This window comes from Lepidochelys olivacea (assembly GCF_965140295.1).
Source record: "Lepidochelys olivacea isolate rLepOli2 genome assembly, chromosome: 4".
Lineage (NCBI taxonomy): Eukaryota > Metazoa > Chordata > Testudines > Cheloniidae > Lepidochelys > Lepidochelys olivacea.
Genome location: NC_140414.1, coordinates 113,012,620 through 113,038,385, shown reverse-complemented (window position 1 = coordinate 113,038,385; position 25,766 = coordinate 113,012,620). Strand labels below are relative to the sequence as shown.

Sequence of the window (25,766 nt, the reverse complement as noted above, 5' to 3'; positions counted from 1 at the left end):
AATTAATATTTAGTTCTCCTAATACAGGTTTTTACTTTAGATATTTTATAATTTCTTCTGAAGTTATATTAGCTTGTGCACCTGTATCTATTACATATGAAATAAATGTTCCATTAGTAGATAGTGTACTGTCGTATCCTTCTTGTAGTTCACAGAATGACTGTTTCAAAATACCCAGAAACAAATTGTTTTCATGTGTACTATAAGCTCTGTATTCCTTATTCAGCATCTTCTCCGAGACTTTTTTTTTAATTTTGAACTAAGTGTATATTTCTAATTTTACTTGACTTTTACGTTTTCAAAGTTTTGCAAAATAATTTTGTTTCTTGCAGATATGACAGGTTTGCCCATATGCTGGACGTTGTTTAGGTTGGTGTCTTCTTCCATATCTAGAACATTCTTTCATATGCTCATATTTTTCAACTTTAATATTTTCACTGTTTTCCTCAATAGACTTTTTCTTATTAAGTGTATATTCGCATCAGTTTGTTTTCTTTCTAAAATATGAAATCATTGTTGATTTAGTTCAGTAGTTTGGCAAATTCTCACTGCTTTTTCCAGATTTAGATCTGGTTCTTCTAACAGTCTTTTTCTTACACTGATATCTGTTAGACCCATCACAGTTTGACTGCTTATCATTTACTCAGATAGATTCTTGGAAATTACATTTCTGATTTCTTATCTTTACATCTGTTAAGACTGATGCAGAAGTCTCTTCCTACTTTTGATTTCTTGAGTGAAATTTGAAATCTTTCAAATGTTTCATTTTTTTGGTAAACAGTATTTCTGACGTTTTTTTAAGACAAACTCATAGTGAGCTCGTTCTCCAACAGTAAGCTCAAATAAATTATATAATGAAATTCCTTCAGTACCTGCAATATTCAAAAAGATGGCAGTCTTTTGTTCATCTTCTTTATGATTAGATCCCAGTGTCCTCAAAAATCAATCAAATATTTGTTGAAACATTTTCCAGTTTTCCATAGCATTTCTCGACATTTTTAGAAATGTGGGAATTCTTAATTGATCCATCTTAGTTTGATCAAACTTTTTTCACTTCTCAGTAACTTTTACTATAGGTGGTTTTTTAACTTCTTTCACTGCCAGCACCTTAACTAGACTCTTTATTAGCTACATAGTTAACATATATACAGAGCATCTTAACTCAGGTCCATCTATCAGTCTAACCTAAAACCAACTTCTTCCTCCCACTGTCTGCTCCAACACGCTGGAGATTCTCTTAAAGCCACAGTAACACCACATAAGACTCTCTTAAACTGAAATAAGAGAGTCTCTGCAAGGGAGTTGCACTGATTTAACTCAAAAAACCGTGTATATGTGTGTGTGTGTAGAGAAGGCCTTAGATTGTGATTAGTTAGGGGCAGGAACTTTTCCTTTCTTTGAATAATACAGCTGCTTGTAGAATAAGATCCTAATCTAGATTGTGGCCTGCAAGTGCTACCGTAATATAAATAAGTAAATGAAAGTTTAATAACTGATCTGGTCAGAATATAAATAAATATAAAAAATCGAAATCCACTTTTCTCGCACAGCATTGGACCCTAATCAGGTGATCTTAGTGAGCTACACTACATAGGTAGCACTGCAACAGAGAATGCACTTCTCCACAAAGTCATACTACTTACTCAACTTTCAGGTTCTGCTTCAGTTGGTCAGGTGGCATTGGTTAGAGATAGTTCACTGCCTGGTCAGTGAGAGTCTCAGGAAAGTGAATCTTCAGGTTTTTTTTCACCCTATTTATTCCTTAAATATAACTATTGTCGTAAGTCTCCAAAGGAGAACAGTGACTAAATAGATGTTAGTGCAGCATATATTCTTGTTTAAAATCTCACACACACAGACACACACACTTACTTTTACATTCCAAATAGAATCATATAAGTTCTTATAACATTCAAAGGCCAAACAGTTCAGCATTGCACTAACACACAAGAAATAAAGTGAAAGCAGCTATATACTGATCATAAAAATAAGTTTCAGAGTAACAGCCGTGTTAGTCTGTATTCGCAAAAAGAAAAGGAGTACTTGTGGCACCTTAGAGACTAACCAATTTATGCTCAAATAAATTGGATAGTCTCTAAGGTGCCACAAGTACATAAAAATAAGTGAAATTGAGCAATCTGCATTCATTATTCAAGCTGAGACTAATGTAAAAAAGAAACAAAGCATAAATAATAAGTAAAATCAATTTTTATAACTTTTTAGGTTTTAGGTCAACACTCAGAAAAATGACTAGTGATGTTGGGTACTTCAATTTTGGGGTGCCCAAATTGAGATACTTTAAAGAGACCTGATTTTCAGAGAGTGGATGGTTGTCATCTGCTCAGAGCTAAATGCAAAATCCTTCACTCAAGCTTGCAAATTCATTTAAAACAGACATGTCTTCCAAAACACTCCGGTCTGGTCTACACAGAAAGTTGAACTGGTTTAATAGTTCAGGTGTGTTTTTAAATTGATTTAATCACCTTAAATTAATGCTGCTGCCTGTCCCTTATAGTTTTTCTCTTTTGGTGGTCTCCTAAGCAGGATGGTATTCCTCTGTTACAATGCAAATTAAATTATATGCATTAATTATATATTTTCACTTTGTGGTGCATTTCTGGAATTACTTAAATAAAATTTAGGTGTATTGAATAATTGCATAATCAATTAACATTACTGTGTTATACTTGCTTTGCTACAAAGTTTAGTGCAGATCTGCTCCATAAATTAGGGGATCTCTTGTCATGTAATAGGGAGCCTCAAATGTTGTAGAGCACTATTATAGATGGATTTGTTTCATTGTTCATGAAGCATAAAGGGAAAGATATATCTGTTTATGATATACTGAACCAAGAACATTGCCATTCTGGTGTATTTACCAGTAATGGCTGTGTATTCATTGCATGGTTGACTTCCTTGTCTCATATCATTTATTTTTAGGTAGAAGGGTGTTGAGCTAGCTGCTACACGTTTCTTGTTCTCATTTTAGCTTGTGATTGTACTTCCTTTAAGAGATTGAACATAGGAACAGACGTGTTTTGAGGCAGGGGAGCAATATTCTTGCCTTCCTTTTCTCAAATCTTCTTGACAATTCTGACTTAAACTTTTTGGTTTGCTTTGTATTACTGAAGAGAATGTTTCCATACAACTCATGTATGCATCTTCTTACATACTTTAATATTTTTAGGAAGATTTAGCTTAAAGTTTGTGGTGAGGTAGTATAGCCTCACAATGCTATTGGATTATTAGATGTTTTTGAATCACCCTATCTATACCTACGTGTTAGCGGAGAACCTAACTTTTCTTGAGTCTCTAAACCATTGTATATAATAAACTTTGTCAACCCTACTGTAAGAAGTTACTGGGCGGGGGAAACCCAGTTTCTTAGAAAAGTGATTCTAATGTGAAGTATTTATAGTGCAGTGTATTTGCCAGCTCAGAATCAGACAACTGATGATCACAATATTAGTAATGTTGTTGTCATTGTGTTGATTAGTAACAGTTCTTACTGGCACTTCTAGTAGGTGGTAATAGCAGATACCTGATTTTTGATGTAGTTAAGAAACTTGGACTTTTAAAGTAAACTTCAGAAAAATGAGGCAAATATAACTTTTTGCAGAAGGCATAGTAAACAAGGACATTAGTAGGAATTGTACTACATTTCCCCCTCCCTCCCCCCCCAACTGGACAATAATGGATGATTTCATTTGCCAGGCCTTTTGGTGCATAAAGAACAATTTCACAGTGAAGGGCTTTTTTTCATTTTAGTTAAAATGTGAATAACATATAATTTTTCTGATTTTTTTGAAATAGAAATGTCTTTAGTATTACAGAAAAACTCTGTAAAGAGGCTGGTTTGCTTTAAACAAAAATACAAATGGAACATACTCAATTTAAAACATTCTGAATCATAAATGAGTTATCAGTACTTGTACTGTGTTTTTAAATATATCAGTGTGTGTGTATATATACTTTATTATGTCAGCATAAAAAAAGAAAGAAAAATAATCAAGGAAATAAGAAGATACAGCAATATAGCAAATTCTAATATTTAAGTGTAAAAATCTATCACAGAATGTTTGTTTTAAATTACTGGCTTCTTGTTTGTTTACAGGAAATTTGGTGAGCGACCTCAACCTAAACGTCTTACCAGGTGAGCATAGAATAGTTTATCATTTTATCTAAACTTATTTTTTCCTTTCAAAGATATATAACAAATTTTAGCTTGTCAGCCTTTAATTTCAGTGCTGAAGGATAATCATTCGGCAGAGAGTCAGAGTACATTTCAAAATGTTGGTTTAAAATCTTTCCCCCAAAATGGAAAGCTTTAACAAACAAATTATCAACCAGAAATAGTACTCTGAACATTGATTGCCTTCCTTTCATTTCTCTGTTTAATCTGAAATTCAAAATTCTTTGCAGAAATCACTTGGCTTTTATGTAGTCAAATATTTATTATTTGTAGAGCATTGTAGTAGGTGTTAATTTGCTCAGGTCTAAGTTTCCAGAGATGACTTCAAATCTCTCCTCATTGACAAGTACATATACATTCTATCCCTATATTCATTGATAAGTGTGGCTAATGAAATCACATCAAATGCCAAAACTCTCTTACTGGCAGAATTTAAATATTATATTTGACGGCTTTTGCGCAGCAATGTACATCACAATCAAGAATGCTGTCAGGGAACGATCTTAACCTAAAAGTTTTGTGAAGTGTGACCAGTGATAAGTAGTACCACATTCTCAAGGGAACCTGTTCATGAAAGGCTGTGAGAAGGGCTGTGAAGTATTCTATCTGAGTTATTCCTGTTCTGTCTAGGAGTAACTTACTGTAGAAGCCATAAAATAGTCACCATTTTCCAATTGTTACCAAACAGTTACTATAAATACTGATTAATCTGTGGAGAGGGGAAAACTATAGTAATCTTGGCTACTACTGTGTGGCAACTGTAGGTAAATGTTTACTTCATGCTGGCGACTGCGTTTGCCTGATTTGCACAAAACCTGCACTTTTGTTTATAGCTCTGTGTGTGAACAATAGTGTTTGGGGGCATAACACACCCACTGTACCCTGGCCTACTTCCTTTTATGTGAGGTAGCAGGATGCCTTATGCAAAACAAGAAGAAACATGTTTTGTGTCATGTCAGGTTTGGGGTACATTTCATCAGGAATGCATTTCCAGATACACTCTAGCTTTGTGCTCAACTTGCTTCATATTTAGGCTGTAAGTACTTATAACTCAAACCAGAGTTTATCCCATAATAGTTTTAAATAAGATCAACAGGTGATTTTCTCTTTTCCCATATGAGTTATACAGTTATCTATATCTATTTGTGGATTTTTTTAAACAGGTTAGGTTTAAAATCATGAAGTATTTTCTCCCCTTGAAGGTTAATCACTTTTGGAATTTTCTGCTTCCAAATTTGTTGGTAGGATCCACCTTCCTGGGATTAATTAAAAATGGAAAATTGAATGAACATCCTGTAGGATATCAGGGCATAAACTGTATTGTATGCTTAACTTTGATGAATCTAGGGTTCAGCTACTTGGTTAGAAAAGTATCTTCAACCTGGGAACCATTTCCCATGTGAGAGTGGGTGGTTCTAATTTTTTTTACATACCAAGACCCCATGTTCTGAAAATGTAGTAAAATGTTGAGGAACTTCCATCCTATAAAATCTGAACAAAGAAGTGCCCTCCCCTATCCTCTACTAAGACTTCCCAATGCCTCTTGTGGTCTTGACCTCTTTGTTGAGAATCTGTGCTTAAAGAATTGAGTAGAGAACATCTTTTAGGATCTGGGTAGACGTGTCCCAGAAGATAGATTTCTTGTAAGTACAAGAGGGCAAAGAAGGTGGAAACTGGTGAATTGGAGTCCTTTCTTGTATCTCTTTTCCCTTTGAATTAGCAATCCTATACTTAATACATAATAGAAAATATAAGTAAGAATATGATACATTTAGATAGTCTGAAGAATATACCATTATGTTAAAATTCAAATGCTCTTTTAACTAAATTATTTTCTATTTATCAAAAGTCCTATATGCCTAATAGAATATGTTGCACCTACTTGCCATCTCCAGTTGGAAAATAACTTTTTTTTCTGATACATGTTCTTCAGCAATTCTGAAACATTCTTTTTCTCTTCATTGCTTAAGTTCCTTGAAGGAATAAAAAGATCTCTAAGCAACTTCTGTTCTATTGTGCTATTTGCTTTTGCAGTCATATATAAAATTACATATTTAGTAATGATGAGTAATGGTGCTTACCTCCTTAAAGTGCTTTGAGATCTACTGATGAAAATAGCTATGTAAGAGGTAGGTATTCTTATTCTTATTGAACATTTTCTTGATAAGCGGTAGAGAAAGGAGGATAGTCTTTCCATTCTTAGGGGGTTAGGTCTATGTGGCAACAGTGATTTTATGAATACAGCTTTTAGAGCAGAAGAAAGGGGTAGAGATAATTTGCTCCCAACACAATGCTTAATATACACTAGAATTGACAGCACATGGGCATTCTTTACTATATTTGTTTCAGTTTCTTTGAACAATTGTTTAACATGAGTACTGTAGATATTCATGGATATTGCATAATTCACTCTGCAATTTGAACATATGTTTATGATTAAGTTAAAAGAAGCTAAAATGGAGAATTTTGTGTCAGTACTGAAATATGTAAATATAATTCATTGAGAAGATATTAATCTTTGGTTTCGTAGTTACAAAGTACTGAACATCTGAATACCTATGTAAATAGTCTCAGATAGTATATGTAAATATACTTGAGAGAAACAGTTTTTTATTGTCTATACTTTATGGCTGTATGCAGCATAGTATCGATGTTACTAGTTATTAGCCAAATTTCGCGAGATCAAGGTAATCCACATTTAAAATTGTGATTTGGCCCATATTTCTGTATCGATGCATCATCCACTTATATACATATTTCTGGTGCACCAGTTACCATGGTATCTATGTGACAAGTACAAGAATTTAAGCTGAAATGTCATCCCAGTTGGATTACGTTCTGTCCCCCACTGTCCTGGGTGAGTTTGTATTCCATAGGCTCTCTTTATCTGAGGGGTCTTTCTAGTGGAAACAGATCTTGTCAACTAAGAATATTGTTTCCTTGGTTGAGTAAAGTTCTCGGTCAACAAATGTTTTGGTGCCATTAAAGAACTATCCAAACATTGGTTGAGTTTGATCTCCTGCGTGGCTGCCTTTAGGTGGATGCCCTTCACCAAAAATGTCCTGAAACCCCTTCCACGGAGTTTTATCTCTACTTCTGTTAGTTTCAGTAGGTAGCTTCAGTATTTGCACTTACCTAGTTAAGGGCTTTGAAGGTAAGGACCAGGGGACCTTGAATTGGTTATAGTGCTTAATGGAGGATTGGTGTAATATGCAGAAGACTAGTAAAATGTCATCATCTACCTATTCAACTGAAGAGATGGTTGTCTTTGTTTTTAAGCCGAACAGCTTCTGTCTGGCTTCTGTTGTCATTGTGTGGATGAATGTTAGAAAACCAACATGGACCGTGTATGTCATGTAGGCACATCAGTGCACATCAGATAAAACTAACAAAGGAGACCTTGGATTTGTTCAATGTTTTTGAACAAATATGGGTAGCAAGTTATTGTAAATAGTAACAACAAGACCTCAAAACATCCCTGTTGGTGTGAATGGACGTATTGAAATAAACACTGTCCTTCTACAGCACCCCAAGGTTTCCCTGTAGTGGAAAACTTTGAGATGGTAGTAGATGTTGAAAACCCACTGAAAAGTATTGCAGTATAACTTACAGTTGTGAGGTGCAAATTGAATACTGTTTTTTTTGTCCCCAAAATTATCTTTTAAAACATCTGGTTTAAACCCAACTCTGTATTGTTAGTGTGCTGCATGTGCCCCCGGTTTTGCTTCTTTCCACCTCAGCTGCATTTTTTTCTTAAAGTTCTATTTGAATTATTATAACTACAAAACTAAAAAAAACTTCCAAAACTTATTTTCACTTTAAATTTAATTTTTAGGGAAGCTATGCGGAATTATCTAAAGGAGCGGGGTGATCAAACAGTACTAATCCTCCATGCAAAAGTTGCACAGAAGTCCTATGGAAATGAAAAAAGGTAAGGAAGAGTCAGTCTCTCTCTCTCTCCCATCGAGTCAAAAAAACTGATTATCTGGCGTGTCGTTAATTTTAGCATAGTACCTAACAAAATTGCCTTAAATTAAAAACACCTTAATCTGATTCTAAATAAATGTATTAATGAAATATATCAAGTGTATTGCCAAAATCTAGATAGATGTTTGTATAGTGAATGTTGGAAAACTGCTGCTTTTAGTACATAGACGTTTGTGTCTGTTTCTGCTGGCAGTCTCAGTCCCCAGGTTCACTTCACCCTGGGATTTCTTTCTTTTATCTAGTTCACATGGTTGGGAGAGCAGTGAGGTTCTGTAGATCCTCATATCCTTTGCAGGGGTTCTTCCCTGCACAGTTTGATTTCTGTGGGGAGAAGGATATCCTTAGCCTGGGCCTCACTTCTCTTCCTCACCCCAATAACAATGTTGTATCTGTTGCAGGTGCTTCTGTGTCTGTTCATGCCAGCTGAGTTAACTAGTACTCCAGTTACTTGTGGAGCATTCTGAGGTAGACAATATCTCAGTGTTTAATTTAAAAAAAAACAAAACAAAAAAACAATAGAATGAGAACCTTTACCAAAATAAAAAGTGACACACACCCTCTTTTTTGGTCACTTTTAAGGGGATCAGTGTATTCAGATTATAGTTAAACTTAGCTCTAGAAAAATGGGAGAAAGTCTTAGTAAGACTTTCCTATTAGTATAAACTATTTTTCCATGGTAAAGTGTCTGTTTAAAGTATTTTGTTTGGAAGAAGTGGTGGGAAGGTCAGCTTTTTTCTTTCAGTAATTTTAAATAAAGATATACATGGCCTCAATTCAGGACAGCATTTAAGCACGTGCTGTCCTGAATCAGGCCTGTAATTGCAATAAGACACATCGAGATGTATCATTAAAATTAGTATAAAGTATGTCTTGTTATAACAACTTCTTGCCAAATATAGATCAATATATAAGTAGTAAGATGCTGTCTATCTGAGTCTATTTGTGTAGATTTTTATACTGCAGCTGTCAACAACATATCTGATCACTGCATTTCCAGGCAATTGTAGTACGCTTCAGGTAGTTTTTAAGGCAAGAAGCTGCAGAAGAAGCATTTTGGGAAGGCTTGTTAGTGAATGTGCTTTATGGATATGTTGTGTGCAGACTCTTCGGCACTGTTCTGCTGGTGCACTTAAATTCTGACTTGGAGCATCAATCAGAAAAAGCTCCCTTATGTCTAGATTTCTAATTATCTTATAATGCACAATGACTGACTGTTACTGTAAGTGTCCATAACAAATTTCAAAAGTTAAATTGCTGAGCTAAAAATATTGGACTAGAGCAGATGAGGTTTCAGACACAGATGTTATCTATGTGCAATAGCCACAAAACAGCCACACGTGCTGCATGTACTGTTACCTTTGATGCTTAATCTTTCTTTCTCCACCTTGGTCCACATCCTGTTGTATCATATTGCTTGTAAAATTTCCTGAGGGTTGAGATATTAAACATCTCAATGTACAAAAACAATTGAAAATCAGAATCCATCAGAAAATTGCCTGCAGAGTACTGAGATGTAATACCACTAGTACAAATGGATTCATTTCCAACCGTTGGGCCTCTGTTGTTCATGAAAAGGCCACTGTTGGCTGTTCTTCACACTTCTGTGCCTAGTTACTGGTACATCAGTGTATTTCCACTCTCCTGATAAGACCTTCACAGCTTGCAGTCTTCACTAAGCTTCTCTTCTAGGCAGTTTCCAGGTTCAGCAGTTCCATTTAATTGTTAATGATATTTTAGATCTCTTTAGAGCCTTGCATTTCATCTTGAGAATCAAATAGGAAACTCAATGAGGGGGAAAAAAAGGACACAAGTGAACAAGTGCACCGTGTGTATGCGACTATGCAGCCCTCTGTTGCTGACTGCAGTGTTTTTGGGCACATAGCAAGGGAGTTACAATTCAAGGCAGAATAGCAGTAAGCAGTACCTGCTGCTTCACAAAAGAGGATTTTACAGCCATCAAGATTCATGATGACTGAACAGCAGGAATACATGGTTAACTTCCCAGATTGCATCCTATTCCAAAATAGCATGGTTAAGGAGTACAGCATACTGAATTCTTTTAATCCCTGAAAAAGCTTTGTACGCTTCCATCAATAGGAAAACGCTTTTCTAAAGAGCTTTCCTCTGTCAGACAGAAATCTGTTCCTTCTCTTGGGCCCAAAGTACTTCAGGAGCAGGAGTCGTCCACCATCCAACCCTTTTAGGGATAGATTTACTCTTTTCCTGTTTGGATTGCAGTAAAGGAAGTGGGGGGAGGGCTCATTTTATTTGAAGTTTTAAAACTCACCATTTGTGTTAGGAAAATGTGTAAAGTCCCCATCCCTCTCCTTCTCCAAAATGACTCTTAAGAAATATGAGGTGATACTTCCAAGGTGGGTCTTTGTTCCTAGCAATTTCTAAATATTCCCATGTGCCTTTGACAGGTAATATTTCCCTAAACAATTCCATGGATAAAATACAGAGTAGAGCTTCAGGCATTCTTGATGTGGATTGCTGGTTATCATAAGTATATATTGTTAATGTTAGTAAAACCACTATGGCATGCATACAAGTATGCTTTCCCAACTCCTGAGAATTGCTGTCCTCATGCCAACTAGTAATCACAAGATGCAATCAGAACGACATTAATATTACATAAATACAAAATGCCAAATGTTAAAATGCCAAAGCTCTTCTGAGGGGGAACTGTATTGTAGTGTTTGATACTGGATCCTCATGATCTGGTACGAAAAATTTTACATCACTTATCAGGGGTGTCATGGCCACCATTAGTGGCTCAGAAACTGAACTGTAATCAGATATTGATTAAAATAGATACATAAAATATTTTTGCATAGCATGTTCCTCCATCACTCTGTGGACATTGTGGAGGTAGGTCCATCCACTATTTAGTATAGCTGGAGTTTTTATTCACACCAGGTATTTTGAATTATTTTCCTAGTAATAGACTTACCAAATGAGTATAGATTTCTTTTTAGACCTTCAGAGTTTCAGGAAGAGAGAGCTCCACGGTGACAGTGGCTGGCAGTTCAGTATAAGATTATAGCATCATTGCCAAACTGATTTAATACTGATTTAAAGTTATTAAAAGAAAAATTGGAATATTTAGAACTATACATTTTGTTTAAATATTAAACATTCTAATTTTTATTCTCCTTCTCAAACCAGTGTTTAAACCAGTTAAGAAGATACCTTAGAGTATTACACTAGGCTCCCAAACTTCTGGCATCACAAATGATGTCTCATTATTAACTAAATTGCCGGTATCAACAGAAGGCTCAGAAGTGCCAGTTGTAATTAAATCTTTGGATTCACTTCTGCCTCCAGATACTTTGTGCAAATGAGTGCAGATTTAGGTCCTTGATTTTCAAATTCATTTTACTTTACTCATAGCGAGACATGCCTTATTCCTTTCTTATTGCTGGGCTAAACAAAATTAGCAAAGGTTTTAAGGACATTTTATTCTAATGATTAATCATGTTCATGGAACATTAGTTTTTATCCATTTTTTTTCCTTGCATTTCCAAAGAGAGAGGTTATTAATTGAACCATTACTGATTGTGCCTATGGTTACATTGTATTTTAAGCTTCATAGAAGGATCTCTCCATGTTTTTTGGTCCTGGACTTTAATGTGATAAGGTAGTATCTTGGCTCACTTTTGATGTGTAATGAATAATCTATCTTTACTTGACAGGCTTCTAAATTTTCAGAAGTTGGGGCTCCTTTTGTAATTCCAGTTTCCAGTCATAGAGATAGTGTAATCACGAGGCTATAGAAACTCCTCATTTCTGTTCCAGTTCTGCATTTGGTTTGCTATGAGGCCTTGGAAAAACCTTTTAACCTTTCTGTGTGCAGTTTATCTATCTGTAAATGAGGGTAATAACTACCTTGCAGGTGTTTTGATGAGGCTTAATCAATAGTATGACATTCTTGGTGGAAAGGAACCATACGATGTGCAAATGTTGTGTAGTGTGATTTTGTTTAAAAACCTTAGGAAGAGGTACTTCCAGACTTAGTCCCCAAGTTCTTGGCAACTTCTTTACTTGTCTATTCATTGCCTAGCACACTGATCTTTGATTAGGGTTCCTAGATGTTAATGTAATAGAAATAATAATAGACAGGTCCTTCACTCTTCTAAGATGAGAGCATATTTCTCTTTAGTAATAATAGCCTTTGGAATGGCAAGGGTGATAGAAATTTAACAGAAGAAATTTGCAGGTGAACCATATGGCAATGACATGTGTACATTAGTTATTGTTTATGTTCTCAGATGTTACATTCAGCATAGTTGTCTGGATTCCTTCTGGGGGCTTTGATTCTAGATTAGAATTGTGCTAGTTATGTTTCTGTAAAGATACCATCCACCATTTCACTCCTGGTTCTCAGCTTCCTGGCATGCGACAGATCCCCAAACTATTGAAGTTTTTACGGTCTCAAAAGGCAGTCACTAATGGGACTTTGAGCCAGCCCTTCTACCAGTGGTCACATACTACTGTCTGAGTTTGTTTAGTACGCTTGGAATATTCTAGTTAGCAATTTCTTGACAGCTGTTAGTGAAAGAACTCCTTGCAGAAGCTGTACCTTGTAGTTATTGTTCAGTTTTTCTCTGCAATGCATTGTTGAGTATGCTTTACCGTGTGCCTACCTTCCAGTTAGGTCCTGGTTGTTATTGCTAAGATTGTTTTGTCATTGAGTGCTTTGCCTTGTTCAAGGCTTGCCAAGTGGCTCCGATGCCTATTTTTAGCACTCTGGCACCTAATTATTTTTCATGTTTTTTTTTTTCTTGTTGCATTGTATTCTTCAGTGGATGTTGTCAGTTTCTTCAGCCCCTAAGAAGGAAAGAAGACTGCTGAGTGGTTTCATGCTCAGAACAATGTGGGTAATTGACAAACATATCTTCTGCCTTGACTGTCTCCAAGTCGACCACCAGGTACAAGGGGAAATATTGTCATGCAAATGTCACCTCCAACAGTGGTGTATTTCTCCAACCCCACATCAAGGGAACCTATGAAGACTACTTTGAGACCAGCACAGGGCTAGGCCAGAGTGTTTCAAAAGGTAAATCCTTGAAGCAGAAGCCAGAGTTGAACAAGAGTGCTGAGTGCCAGGACTCAGTAGCGTTGGCCTAAACCCATTGTTCCCTGGTAAGCCTAGTTAGGGTAGTTTCACCACTGAAGCACCATGTTTTCCCAAATTCATGGCTTTAGTGGTGCCATACTAGAGGGGCTGGGAGTGCACATGTACCCTTACTTGGGGAATTGGCTGGTCAAGAACACCACTATGGAGGGAGTCAAAAGAGCAGTCTGTTCACTTTTCCATGTCATCACGAGGGTTTTGGAGTCAGTAGGATTCAAAGTCTCTACTTTTCCCCAGCAGACATTTGGAGTACATGTGAGCTATGCTAGGCATGTATCCGCTTGGTCTTCCTGCTGCAGAACAGGATTCAACACATGACCAATCTGATGGAGAGGATTTGTCAGATCAGATGGATGATAGCATGGGCCATACTATGAATGCATTTGAGTTTTGGTGGCCTCAACTGAATTAGGAGTACCTTGGCTTTTCTTCTCATGAGACCAACTCAGTGGATCTTGAGATCACAGTGGAAGCAAGCATTATAGGGGGACTCACATCTCTTCTGGATGATGGACAGCCTCTGGGCTTTTCTGGCTAAATGCCAGTCCCAAAGATGAGCTTCAATTAGGGATTTAGTTCAAACTCCAGGCATTCAAATTGTAGTGACCACAGATTCGTCCAACATGACATGAGGAACATACAAAGAAAGTGCCCCCCACCCCACTCAAGGAATTTAGTCTGTCTATAGGAGCAACAACAGAACATTTTATGTACAGCAGATGAGTGGTTCTGAATACATGAAGTACCTTCAGAGACCTGATATGCCAAAAGGTGGCCCTGGTTCAGACATACAATAGGGTCACTGTGCTTTACATCAAGAAGCAGGAAGGGACCAAATTTTGCATCTTACGTCGCAAAGCTTGGCAGATGTGGGAATGAGTTTTTACCCAGAAGACACTTCTGATCACCATATATTTAGCAGGGAAGAAGAACATAACAGAAAGAGCTGATCCATGACAGATCTTCACAAGTGGTCTCTGGAGCAAGTAGTGGCCTACCTACTTCACAGAGGAACAGTGGAGGTAAATTTCTCCATCCCTTACTTGAAAAAGAAGCTACCAATCTTCTGCTCATGGCATGGCAGAAAAAAATTAACAAGGGAATACCTTATCTATCCAATGGATAAGGGGACTCCTGTATGCCTTTTTACTAGTACCTCTTGTAGTCAGGGTTCTGGCAAAGGTTTGGAGAATCAGAGGCAATAGGTTTTTAATCATTTTCTTTTTTTTGTTGGTCAGATTACTTCTTTGGGAACTTCCACCTCCCACTCAAGAAGAAGCTTATGGTCTTGTGGTTAATGTAGAGGACTAGAAGTCCCTATAAATTGAAGATGAAAGGGAAAGCAGTTTTCTTTGTTCCATAGCACCTAGTCCCACTCTGTTTCTAATTCTGAACTCTGGAAATTGTTTCAAACTAAAAATAGTTGAAGGAATTTTTTTTCTCTTTCCTCTTTTCATATGTAGTTGAAAATCAGCCCATGACCAAAACTTAGATATTCTCATTTATTATCTTAACCCATTTCTTCCAAATCCTTTTTCTCCAAGTTATTTTAAACTAATCAAAGATGGGGGCTTCTTTTGTCCCATGTTAAATGAGAAATAACTGCATCAGTGCTGTACATGCACACGTTACTGTACATACAATAGAACCTCAAAGTTACGAACACCAGAGTTGCAAACGGACCAGTCAACCACACACCTCATTTGGAACTGGAAGTATGCAATCAGGCAGCAGCAGAGACCTAAAAATCCAACAACCCCAAATACAGTACAGTGCTGTGTTAAACATAAACTACTAAAAAAATAGAGGGAAAGCAGCGTTTTTCTTCTACATAGTAAAGTTTCAAAGCTGTATTAAGTCAATGTTCAGTTGTAAACTTTTGCAAGAACAACCATAACGTTTTGTTCAGAGTTACGAACAACCTCTATTCCCGAGGTGTTCATAACTTTGAAGTTATACTGTATTTTACACAATATAATTGAACTCTTCTTTACAGGAGATACTAGGATTCTCTGTATAAAGTTAGAAATTGAAAAACCAATACTTGCCTCCATCTGGAGGTAGAGTAAGAGAGATTAACCCTTAAGGCTAGACCAATAAGGGAACCAATCAAGCAGGTCTAATAATTATGACTGTTTCTCTTTTACTTGTTTGCAGTGTTGTAGCCTTGTTGGTCCCACGAAATGAGAGAGACAAGGTGGGTCAGGTAATAGGTATTGCCGTTTGCTGGACCAACTTCTTTTTGTGACACGCTTTTGAGCTTCACAGAGCTCGCACCTGAGAATAGCTCTGTAAAGCTCAAAAACTTCTCTCTTTCACCAACAAAAGTTGGTCCAGTAAAAGATATTACTTCACCCACCTTGTCTCTCTCTCTCTTTGATTTGGCAGTTTAAAATCAGTTTTTTAAAACTTAGTAAGCCACGAGTCTGTATATGATTTTGTTTTGCAATATAATTCAGTATTTTTGATGCCCTTATTGTAAGTTTTAGTTTAAAAGAAAGTTGAAGTGTTGCAGCCAGTTTGTTCTTAAAATGGGTTTTAACTTGTTTTCTGGTGGTCTTTATCGCCTCCTAGTGTCCTTTGGCAAAAGCTTTTCTGTACAACATAAACTGAAAGTACTTGCATTTGGCAATATGTAAACACCCGCATTTGCTCAGTTGTAAAGACTGAAAATAATATAGATACGTAACACAGTACATGACATTGTAACATATTTTCAAAGCTTGAATTGACCTCAAAAGTTAAAGATGCTTTCCCCCTTTTTCTGTAGATAATTTAGAAAGCAATACTCTTTTAAGTCATTACAATTTGAGGGCTCACTGGGGCAGCATATTATTTGTATTTATTTAAATTATTTTAATAGAATATAGTAAGTTTTGTCCTTACCATAGTTTTGTCATAATTTCAAATTTAATTTTACAGAGGTTTATTTTAAAAAAGAAAGTATTTAATTTAGATTTTAAAAAATCTGATTTAAAAATATTTTTAAAGAAAATCAGAGTTTTATCCACATTGTCAGAAAACAAGTCTTGTTTTCATTTGTCATTGATGAAAGGATGTAAATATAACAATAAATACTAAGTGAATATTTTAGAGTGGTTTTTCTGAAAGGCTTATGTTTTTATTATTTTATCTGTCAATCAAAGCTCTTAATATCTCTACACCAACTTTACGGTCCTTAGAGTAGTAGTGGGCAACCTGCGGCCAAAATGCAGCCCATCAGGGTAATCTGAGTGCGGTCTGCGAGACATTTTGCCGACTTTCACTGTCTGCAGACACGGCCCCACCGCAGCTCCTGGTGGCCGCGGTTCGCCATTCCCAGGAAGCTACACACACAAAGATGAGAGTTGCCAGAATAAATTGCATAAAGGAATCACGTTTGTTTAATTTTAATTCATAAACTAATTAATAGATTCATTTGAGAAAATCCTCAAAATTCAGTTTAGTCATAGATTATATGCTGTAAATTTGGAGGAAGATACAATATACTTTTTATGCAAAACAGAATTTGCATCCTGGCTTAAAGTGAAACTCTCAGCCCGACCGTAATTGAGGGGTTGCAATTGTGTGTGTGTGTATATATGTATATGTGTGTGTGTGTGTGTAACCTACAAATACCCACTCAGTGTCATTTTAAGACCCAATACTTACCAGGGCTCTATTTAAAAGCTCTGAATATCTCCCTTCCAAGAGTATAAAGCTCCTGATTTTGCTCTGTACAGTTGCAAGATGCCATATCTTTAATCTGTCTCCCCCTTTATGCTGTGATGGAGGGCTTTTGTTCAAATATCAAATGCTAATTTGGCTAGGAATGTTTTGTATTGCCGGGACAAGACTCAATTTTGTCACTTGTGTGCAAAGATTTTTATAAAAGCTGTATGTAATCTGTAAATTGTTCATCTTCAGGTTTTTTTGCCCCCCACCATGTGTGTACCTTATGGGCAGTGGATGGAAGAAAAAAAAAGAACAAATGGAACGGGATGGTTGCTCTGAACAAGAGTCACAACCATGTGCTTTCATTGGAATAGGAAACAGCGACCAAGAAATGCAACAGCTGAATTTGGAAGGAAAGGTAGAGCCCGTATGATAATTACTCCTGCAGATTACAGCATGGGACATTCTAACCACTACTGTCTCCTTTCAGCAAATGCTTTCATGTTGTGTTTATTTTCTGATCACTAACTAGTTATTGTGGCCCATAAGACATTAGGGTGGGAAAGGTTTGTCAATTGGTAAAGAGAATGAAATTATTAAGTTTCTAAGCAGGTATAACAAATATTTAAAAGGAAGGAATAAAAATACTTTTAAAAGAATTGATATAGTATTTTGCTAAATGAAGAGAGATGTTTTACAATAATGCAAATTACTATGGGATGTTTTCTTGTGCCATCAATGAACTAAGATAGCTAGAATAAAACTAACCAATTTATTTGAGCATAAGCTTTCGTGAGCTACAGCTCACTTCATCGGATGCATACCGTGGAAACTGCAGCAGACTTTATATATACACAGAGAATATGAACCAATACCTCCTCCCAGCCCACTGTCCTGCTGGTAATAGCTTCTCTTATAAGCTTATCTTATCTTATAAGCTATTACCAGCAGGACAGTGGGGTGGGAGGAGGTATTGTTTCATATTCTCTGTGTATATATAAAGTCTGCTGCAGTTTCCACGGTATGCATCCGATGAAGTGAGCTGTAGCTCACGAAAGCTTATGCTCAAATAAATTGGTTAGTCTCTAAGGTGCCACAAGTCCTCCTTTTCTTTTTGCGAATACAGACTAACACGGCTGTTACTCTGAAACTAGAATAAAACTGACTGTGCATAGGTTTATGTTGTTTGTAGGTGTTGCAAGCACTATTTCAGTTACCTTGTATTTGCAATGTAGTTCCTTCACTGATGCTGTAAATGTCTATTTTACAGTGCTCTTCATGATGTACGCTTTAAATAATTGGAGCAGGATTTTGTGATTTCAGGGAATGTGGTAAAGAAAAACATTTGGGTAGGCGTTTTTAAAGATGAATTCCGCCCATATTTTCTGATTATTTAGTGTGGTAAGTGTTTCTGCTATCTTGAACTAAAAGTTTATCTGAAAAAGAAACAATAGTTTATTCTAATCTACAGAACTATTGCACAGCCAAAACATTATACATCTCTGACTCAGACAAGAGAAAGCACTTCATGTTATCAGTAAAAATGTTCTATGGCAATAGTGACGACATCGGTGTGTTCCTCAGTAAACGGATCAAAGTCATCTCCAAACCTTCTAAAAAGAAGCAGTCACTGAAAAATGCAGACCGTAAGTATTTAGTGTGCAGGTCTTTACTTTATGTGGTGATATGTTTGACCTCACATGACTTTCTTCTTGTATGTTTGAGGCTTGATTGGAACTAAAAATAAATACAGTGGAATTTTTCAGATTTACTGTAATGTATTTAAGACCTCTGCACACTGATGTATTTTACAATATTCCCCTTTATTTACCTGGCTGTGCTGTAAATGAATTGAATATGGCTAGCATTCGCAATATAGATTAATAGTCTTAAAAAAAGTCCTTCAGCAGATTTCCAATCATGGATCTGAATACCTATCACAGGCTTGTCAAGAACTTCCTTATCTCAAAGTTCTAAGTTGTTGATTCGAGCAGGTCAGGACCCTTCCTGCTGAGGTACTTAAGCTACCTCCAGTAGTCAACAGCAAAGGCGTTGCTTTAGGAACATTAGTGATTAGCTCCATATCACCCCAATCAACTCTGCACTTCTCTGCATCGCTCTCAGTCTCTCACTATCTTTCCTCTCATTGATGTCAATTTTATTTATAAATGTATTTTGTGTGATTATCTTCAAAGTATTGACTTTTATTGGCGTTTGGGACTCTTCATGTTGTTGATTCTCTAGACTTTAAACCCAATTTTCTTGCTCATTCTGGAACGCCTGTTTTTTGTTTTGTAGCTCTAGAATTCTTGGGTACTGATGCATAACTGAAGCACTCCAAGCTATAATCTCCCTTGCTTTTTTCCCCTCAGAGTTTTCCTTGTCCACAATTGATGCATATCAGACGCTGTGTATTCCCTTTTTCTTGATCCGTCAGATTCTCTCGTATTCAAATATTGTCGTCTAATCTTCTCCAATCTCAGAATCCTGCATTGGGATTTCCAGACTAGTTCATTGGGGTGCAAGGCTCAGGAGAGGGAATCGGTGTAAGTGGGGAAAGCTGAAAGACCCCAGTCCCCCAAACCAACTTGCAAATGTGCAGTTAAAGTAGCAGATGACTTCTTGAAAACTCCCTACCTTCCCTCTTGCCTGTCTTTGTGGCCGAATGTAGTTGGAGGAGCAGTTCATAAGTAGAGATCTGCAGATGAAGGCAGTTGTCTGCCAGCCTAAGTGTCTCTTCTCTGCTCATGTGGAACTCATCTTAGCCTTAGATGCACCGGTGGACATCCTTCAATACTAAAAGCATTCACTTTTCTGATAAGTGGGGGAATATGGAGAAGGTTAATTGTGCTGCCAGAAAGGAAAACAAAAGAGGGTGCTGGATGAGAGGAAAAGTGCAAAAAACATACAGAAGAACAAAAAAAAGGAATGAGAGAGGGGAGGAGAAAAGAACAAAATATACAGAAAAGGGAAAGGAAGGAAAAGAAATGAAGAGAAGTAAGGGGAAAGGGAGAAATCGTAGAAACTCTGTCAGAGCGTTGTGGAAAGGAGCACGCAGATGGAAGGTGCCCACTGCTCCCAACAACACAAATGGGTCTACAACAACCAAAATGACTGGAAGTCACGACGATAACCATTTCTCAGCACATAAGTCAACACATGAGGTTGCACTGTGTTTTTCTTTTTTCCCTTCTCTTTTTTGCTCAAACATGCTCTGAAATGCAATTTGATTGCTCCACTAATGGGGAGTCACAGCTACTGTTTTGTGCCTTGGAAGGGCTGTGATTTATGCCTCCAGAGACCATCACAAGCCGTGAGGTACCAGAATGTTTACCTTAAAGCCCTCCTGATCCTTTCCAACAGTTCTGTTGTGAAACTGGGCTAGGAAGCCTTAACGGGTATGTCTACCTTGCAACTAAAAACCTGCAGCTGGCCCATGCCATTTGCCTTGGGCTTGTGGGGGTTGGGCTAAGGGGCTGTTTAATTGTGAGGCAGATGTTTGGGCTTGGGTGGGAGCCCAGGCTCTAGGACCCTTCAAGGTGGGCCTACCCTGCAATTAAACATCCCTAGAGCCCAAGCCCAAGCCAGCAGGCACGGGACAACTGCAGGTGTCTAATTGCAGTGTAGACATATCCAAAGACTTCAGCCCCAAGAGCCAGGGTTAACATCGGTCTTGGGTCAAGGTCCTATAGTTCAACCTGCACTCACTCTAACAAAACATTCATCTAGATCAGCTGTGTTGTTCTGGTGCCCATTACACTGTTGAGTTGGGACCCATGGTCCGGAGCCGCAAGTGCAACTAGAAATAGTCTTGTTGCTGTGTGAGTCTCACCAGTGGGCCAACATTATGCATTGTTGACTTATGTTCTTATAGCCAGTCTTGCAATTCTGGTGGCTTGTATTGAGCTTTCTTTGAAGGCAAATACCACGTAGAACAGGGGTGGGCAAACTATGGCCTGTGGGCCGAGCCGTTTTAAGCCAGTCCACGAACTACACCATGTGGCTCAGGCCCACTCTGGCTGGGGTGCTGGGTTGGGGGCCTCACCACATGGCTCGGCCCTGCTCCTGCTGGGGTGGAGGGTCGGGGCCTCACCACGCAGCTCCTGGAAGCTGCGGCATGGCCCAGTTCCAGTTCCAGTGCACTCCAATGCCACTGCTTCCAGGAGCTGCTTGAGGTAAGTGCCAGTCGGAGCCTGCACACCCTGAGCCTCTTCCCAGGCCCCAACCCCCTGCCCCAGCCCTGATCCCCCTCCCACTCTCCAAACCCCTTGATCCCAGCCCGAAACAGCCTCTTGCACCCCAAACCTCTCATCCCCAGCCCCACCCCAGAGCCTGTACCCCCAGCCAGAAACTGCACCCTTCCTGAACCACTGCCGCAGCCCTGATCTCCCTCCCGCCCTCCGAACCCCTCGGCCCCACCTCAGAGCACCCCAACCCCAATTTTGTGAGCATTCATGGCCTGCCATACAATTTCTATTCCCTGATATGGCCCTCGGGCCAAAAAGTTTGTCCACTCCTGGTGTAGAAGAAAGATTGCACTTAGGTGGACTCTGTCCTCAAAGAAATCTGAAGCATTCAGTAAGCAGGTTTGTGAGGGATTATACTCTGCCAGACTCGCTGAACCTTTTGTACTTTCAAGAGAGAGAGATCTGAGCAAATCAGAGAGTTGAAGTTTCTGTAATTTTGTACAGTTTTCTTCCTTTTTTTAACTGGTCATCATCATTTTCCTTATGCTTGAAAGGAGCTGGGCACTCAGAATAGCCTAAGTATTTCAGTAGGGTGGGGCAATGCAACCTCTGAGTCCAGTGGTTTAGAACTATGAGCTAAGGGGCTTCCCACAGTGACAGATGCACTGGTCCAAGAGTGGCAAACTACCAAGAATTTATAGTATCCTCAAAGAACAGCAATTATAGATAAACAATTGACTTTTATAATTGTGACTGTTTTCCAGAGTGTCACAAATGTGTTCAATTTACAAAACGTAATTACAGATTGGTGAGGGAATTACTGTCTGAACCAGTCTATTATGCATCTGTTTGTTGTTTTTATTAGTGTTGCATTATTAAAAACATTTTTACAATATTAAGTAAGTCTTTATTTTTTCTTGCAGTATGTATTGCGTCAGGAACAAAAGTGGCACTATTTAATAGACTTCGATCCCAAACAGTTAGCACCAGATACTTGCACGTAGAAGGAGGTAATTTCCATGCCAGTTCACAACAGTGGGGAGCATTTTACATTCATCTCTGTAAGTAAAAATAGCAAACAAACAAAAAACACCCCCCAGAATACAAACCTCCAGTTTTATTCCCTTTTAATCAATTTTCAAAGTAAAGATTCAGTCTTTGTGTGTGTGTATATATTTGTGTGTAATATAGTAACATTTTATGCCCTTGACATCAAGAGAGAAATTAGTTAAACCATTTAACATAGAACTTTGTCTGCTTTATGCAGTGGATGATGATGAATCTGAGGGAGAGGAATTCACAGTGCGAGATGGCTACATTCATTATGGACAGACTGTCAAACTTGTGTGTTCAGTTACTGGCATGGCACTCCCAAGACTGGTACAGTTTAACTTCTCCAATGCTATAGCTAATTTGTAATATACTAATTAGAGTACCTAGATGCAAGTTCATGTGCTGATTAGCACATATTTATTTTTAGAAGAAATGCCAAATTGGCTTTGACTTTTAAAAGCTCTTTTTTGCTATTGTTTTATTTTAAAAATGTTCATTTTAATATGATATTTTATCTTTATTTCTGTTTTGCTGTAGAATTATTTTCTTAGTTAAGGATAAGGTGTAAAAGCATAAACTAAACAGAAGGCATGATAGACAGATCAATCAAAATGCTAAATGTAGGTTACCCTGTGAGCTTTTCAAAAAGATAGATCTAGCTTAGCAATGACAACAAAGGTGCCAGGGAATTAAAGCAAGTGAGCTTGTGATTAACTTTAAGCATGTGAGTAGTCTCATTCAAGCCAATGGCACTTCTCTTGTGCTTAAAGCTGAGTGGTTTATGTGCTTTACTAGATTCAGATCTAAAATCACTCTGTATATTTATGTGCCCTGTTACAGGCAAGTAGAATATCATGGAATCATAGAATATCAGGGTTGGAAGGGACCTCAGGAGGTCATCTAGTCCAATCTCCTGCTCAAAGCAGGACCGATCCCCAATTAAATCATCCCAGCCAGGGCTTTGTCAAGCCTGACCTTAAAAACTTCTAAGGAAGGAGATTCCACCACCTCCCTAGGTAACGCATTCCAGTATTTCACCACCCTCCTAGTGAAAAAGTATTTCCTAATATCCAACCTAAATCTTCCCCCCTGCAACTTGAGACCATTACTCCTTGTTCTGTCATCTGCTACCACTGAGAACAGTCTAGAGCCATCCTCTTTGGAACCCCCTTTCAGGTAGTTGAAAGCAGCTATCAAATCCCCCCTCATTCTTCTCTTCTGAAGACTAAACATCCCCAGTTCCCTCAGCCTCTCCTCATAAGTCATGTGTTGCAGTCCCCTAATCATTTTTGTTGCCCTCCGCTGGACTCTTTCCAATTTTTCCCCATCCTTCTTGTAGTGTGGGCCCCAAAACTGGACACAGTACTCCAGATGAGGCCTCATCAGTGTTGAATAGAGGGGAACGATCACGTCCCTCGATCTGCTGGCAATGCCCCCACTTATACATCCCAAAATGCCATTGGCCTTCTTGGCGACAAGGGCACACTGGTGACTCAGATCCAGCTTCTCGTCCACTGTAACCCCTAGGTCCTTTTCCGCAGAACTGCTGCCAAGCCATTCGGTCCCTAGTCTGTAGCGGTGCATGGGATTCTTCCGTCCTAAGTGCAGGACTATGCACTTGTCCTTGTTGAACCTCATCAAATTTCTTTTGGCCCAATCCTCCAATTTGTCTAGGTCCCTCTGTATCCTATCCCTACCCTCCAGCGTATCTACTTCTCCTCCCAGTTTAGTGTCATCTGCAAACTTGTTGAGGGTGCAGTCCACACCATCCTCCAGATCATTAATGAAGATATTGAACAAAACCGGCCCCAGGACCGACCCTTGGGGCACTCCACTTGATACCAGCTGCCAACTAGACATGGAGCCGTTGATCACTACCCATTGAGCCCAACAATCTAGCCAGCTTTCTATCCACCTTGTATCAGTATACTATGCAAAGTAATTTTAGATGATTACTGGCACTGAACTTATTTAACCATATATAACAATAAGAATACATATATTAAAAAATTGCACATCATCATTACTTTGTGCCTATGAGCAAAAGAAAAATTGTGTTTTGGTTCTGTAAGCTTAAATGATAGTAATCAATTCTGCCTCAATGATTGAGAAAGGGCTGTTTAGGGCTTTTTTAACAAGCTAATTATAGATATAGGAGCACTGAATGCCCACAAATAGCCAGCCTGGGAGGCATTAGTACATAACTGATTATAAACCTTCCCTTTATTTAAGTTTCCTAAAACCATTGATCATTAGCCCATTAGGGACTTCACTATTATCAGTCTTTTTTATGTGTAATCTACTCAAATATGATGATGGTGACAGAATAAAACTCTGACAGATTTAGTTCCAGCTCTATAAGATATCCCAGCATGAATATGTTGAGAATTTGTCTCTACAACAAAATTCAGTTGGAGAATGGAAATGGTCTGCTGAGGGCAAAACTTTTGTTTGTTTTATCTACTGAAATGGTATAAAATAATAAAACCTCACTTTGTTAAGCTGTTATAGCAATAGAAAATTCCATCATTTACCCAGTTTCTAGTTTGATTCAGTATACATGAAAATCAGGGAAAGATTCTCTTTGACCGTAATAGGTTCCATATTGCGATATGACATCATGATTAGCGTGATTGCTGGGCCAGCCACCAGTTGGAAAGGCGCCATCATCTGCAATTCCAGAGACCTCTAATGGGGAAGGGGAAGTAAATTTGCATTTACCATGACATTTTACTTTTTACCCTTGCAGTTGGGAACATTCAGCACACACCCTTACAATTCTTTTTATAAAGTATGTTTGCAGGTCACCTTTAATTTTATTATATTGGCTATAGGGTTTTAGGCGAGAAACTAAATTTTTTTCATAAAATTTCTGAAGAAAAATGTAAACCTTGAAAATAATGTTGCTAATAATTCCATTTATCGTCGTTAGAAATCCCAGAGGACATGGTTGGCTTTCTGATTAGCGGCTTAGAAATCTTCAAGCACTATGGCTGCTGCTTCTGCTGCTGATGCATAAAATGAAGTACTAAACTTTTTTTCTAGAAGTTGAGTTAAAATTCCAAGCTTCAGATTCCGTCGTCTGTAAGGGAATAATTATATTTTAAAATCAAATACTATAACTTTTTAGAATTACAACAGTAGGTATTTTTGTGCTGGATTGTCAAATATAGGAAACAGCCATCCTTTACAGGTGTACTGTACAGTCATGTCTTAACTAATATTTATCATGACCAGCTGTCAAGAGATACACTATTATAGTGTTGCATTTGCAAAACTATAGATAATGATGTGTTAATACTTTTACCATAAATCCCTATTTTGAAAGGTTTAAATTCAATAAGTGGCCTTTTATGCTGCAGTTGGCTATATCAGTTGTCAATCCTGGAGGCATTTGCTTCTGTAAAATTGTGTATTGATATTTGACCAGCTGCTCTTCTGCATCAGGAGACCAAACAAAAGAAATTAGATTTTGCTGGTTTCTGATGCTTTTTTCCTCTCTTCTAGCAAAAAAGTTAAAATATATGCATGCAGCACAAACTCACTTAGGACTCTG

The 25,766-nt window shown here is 37.9% G+C and overlaps 1 protein-coding gene across 2 annotated transcripts in view; it reads left to right on the top strand.

Moving 5' to 3' along the window:
- Positions 1-25,766, top strand: part of RBPJ (recombination signal binding protein for immunoglobulin kappa J region) — a 95,059-nt gene that overhangs the window by 53,681 nt on the left and 15,612 nt on the right. Inside the window, exons 2-7 of one of the 2 annotated variants that reach the window (XM_084626971.1) lie at positions 4,115-4,153; positions 8,028-8,123; positions 17,223-17,388; positions 18,442-18,616; positions 22,081-22,167; positions 22,425-22,537. In XM_084626971.1, coding sequence (XP_084483097.1) covers positions 4,115-4,153; positions 8,028-8,123; positions 17,223-17,388; positions 18,442-18,616; positions 22,081-22,167; positions 22,425-22,537 — 676 coding nt within the window. Of the gene's footprint in view, positions 1-4,114; positions 4,154-8,027; positions 8,124-17,222; positions 17,389-18,441; positions 18,617-22,080; positions 22,219-22,424; positions 22,538-25,766 lie in introns of both variants that reach the window. The other variant, XM_084626970.1, reaches the window with a different exon arrangement.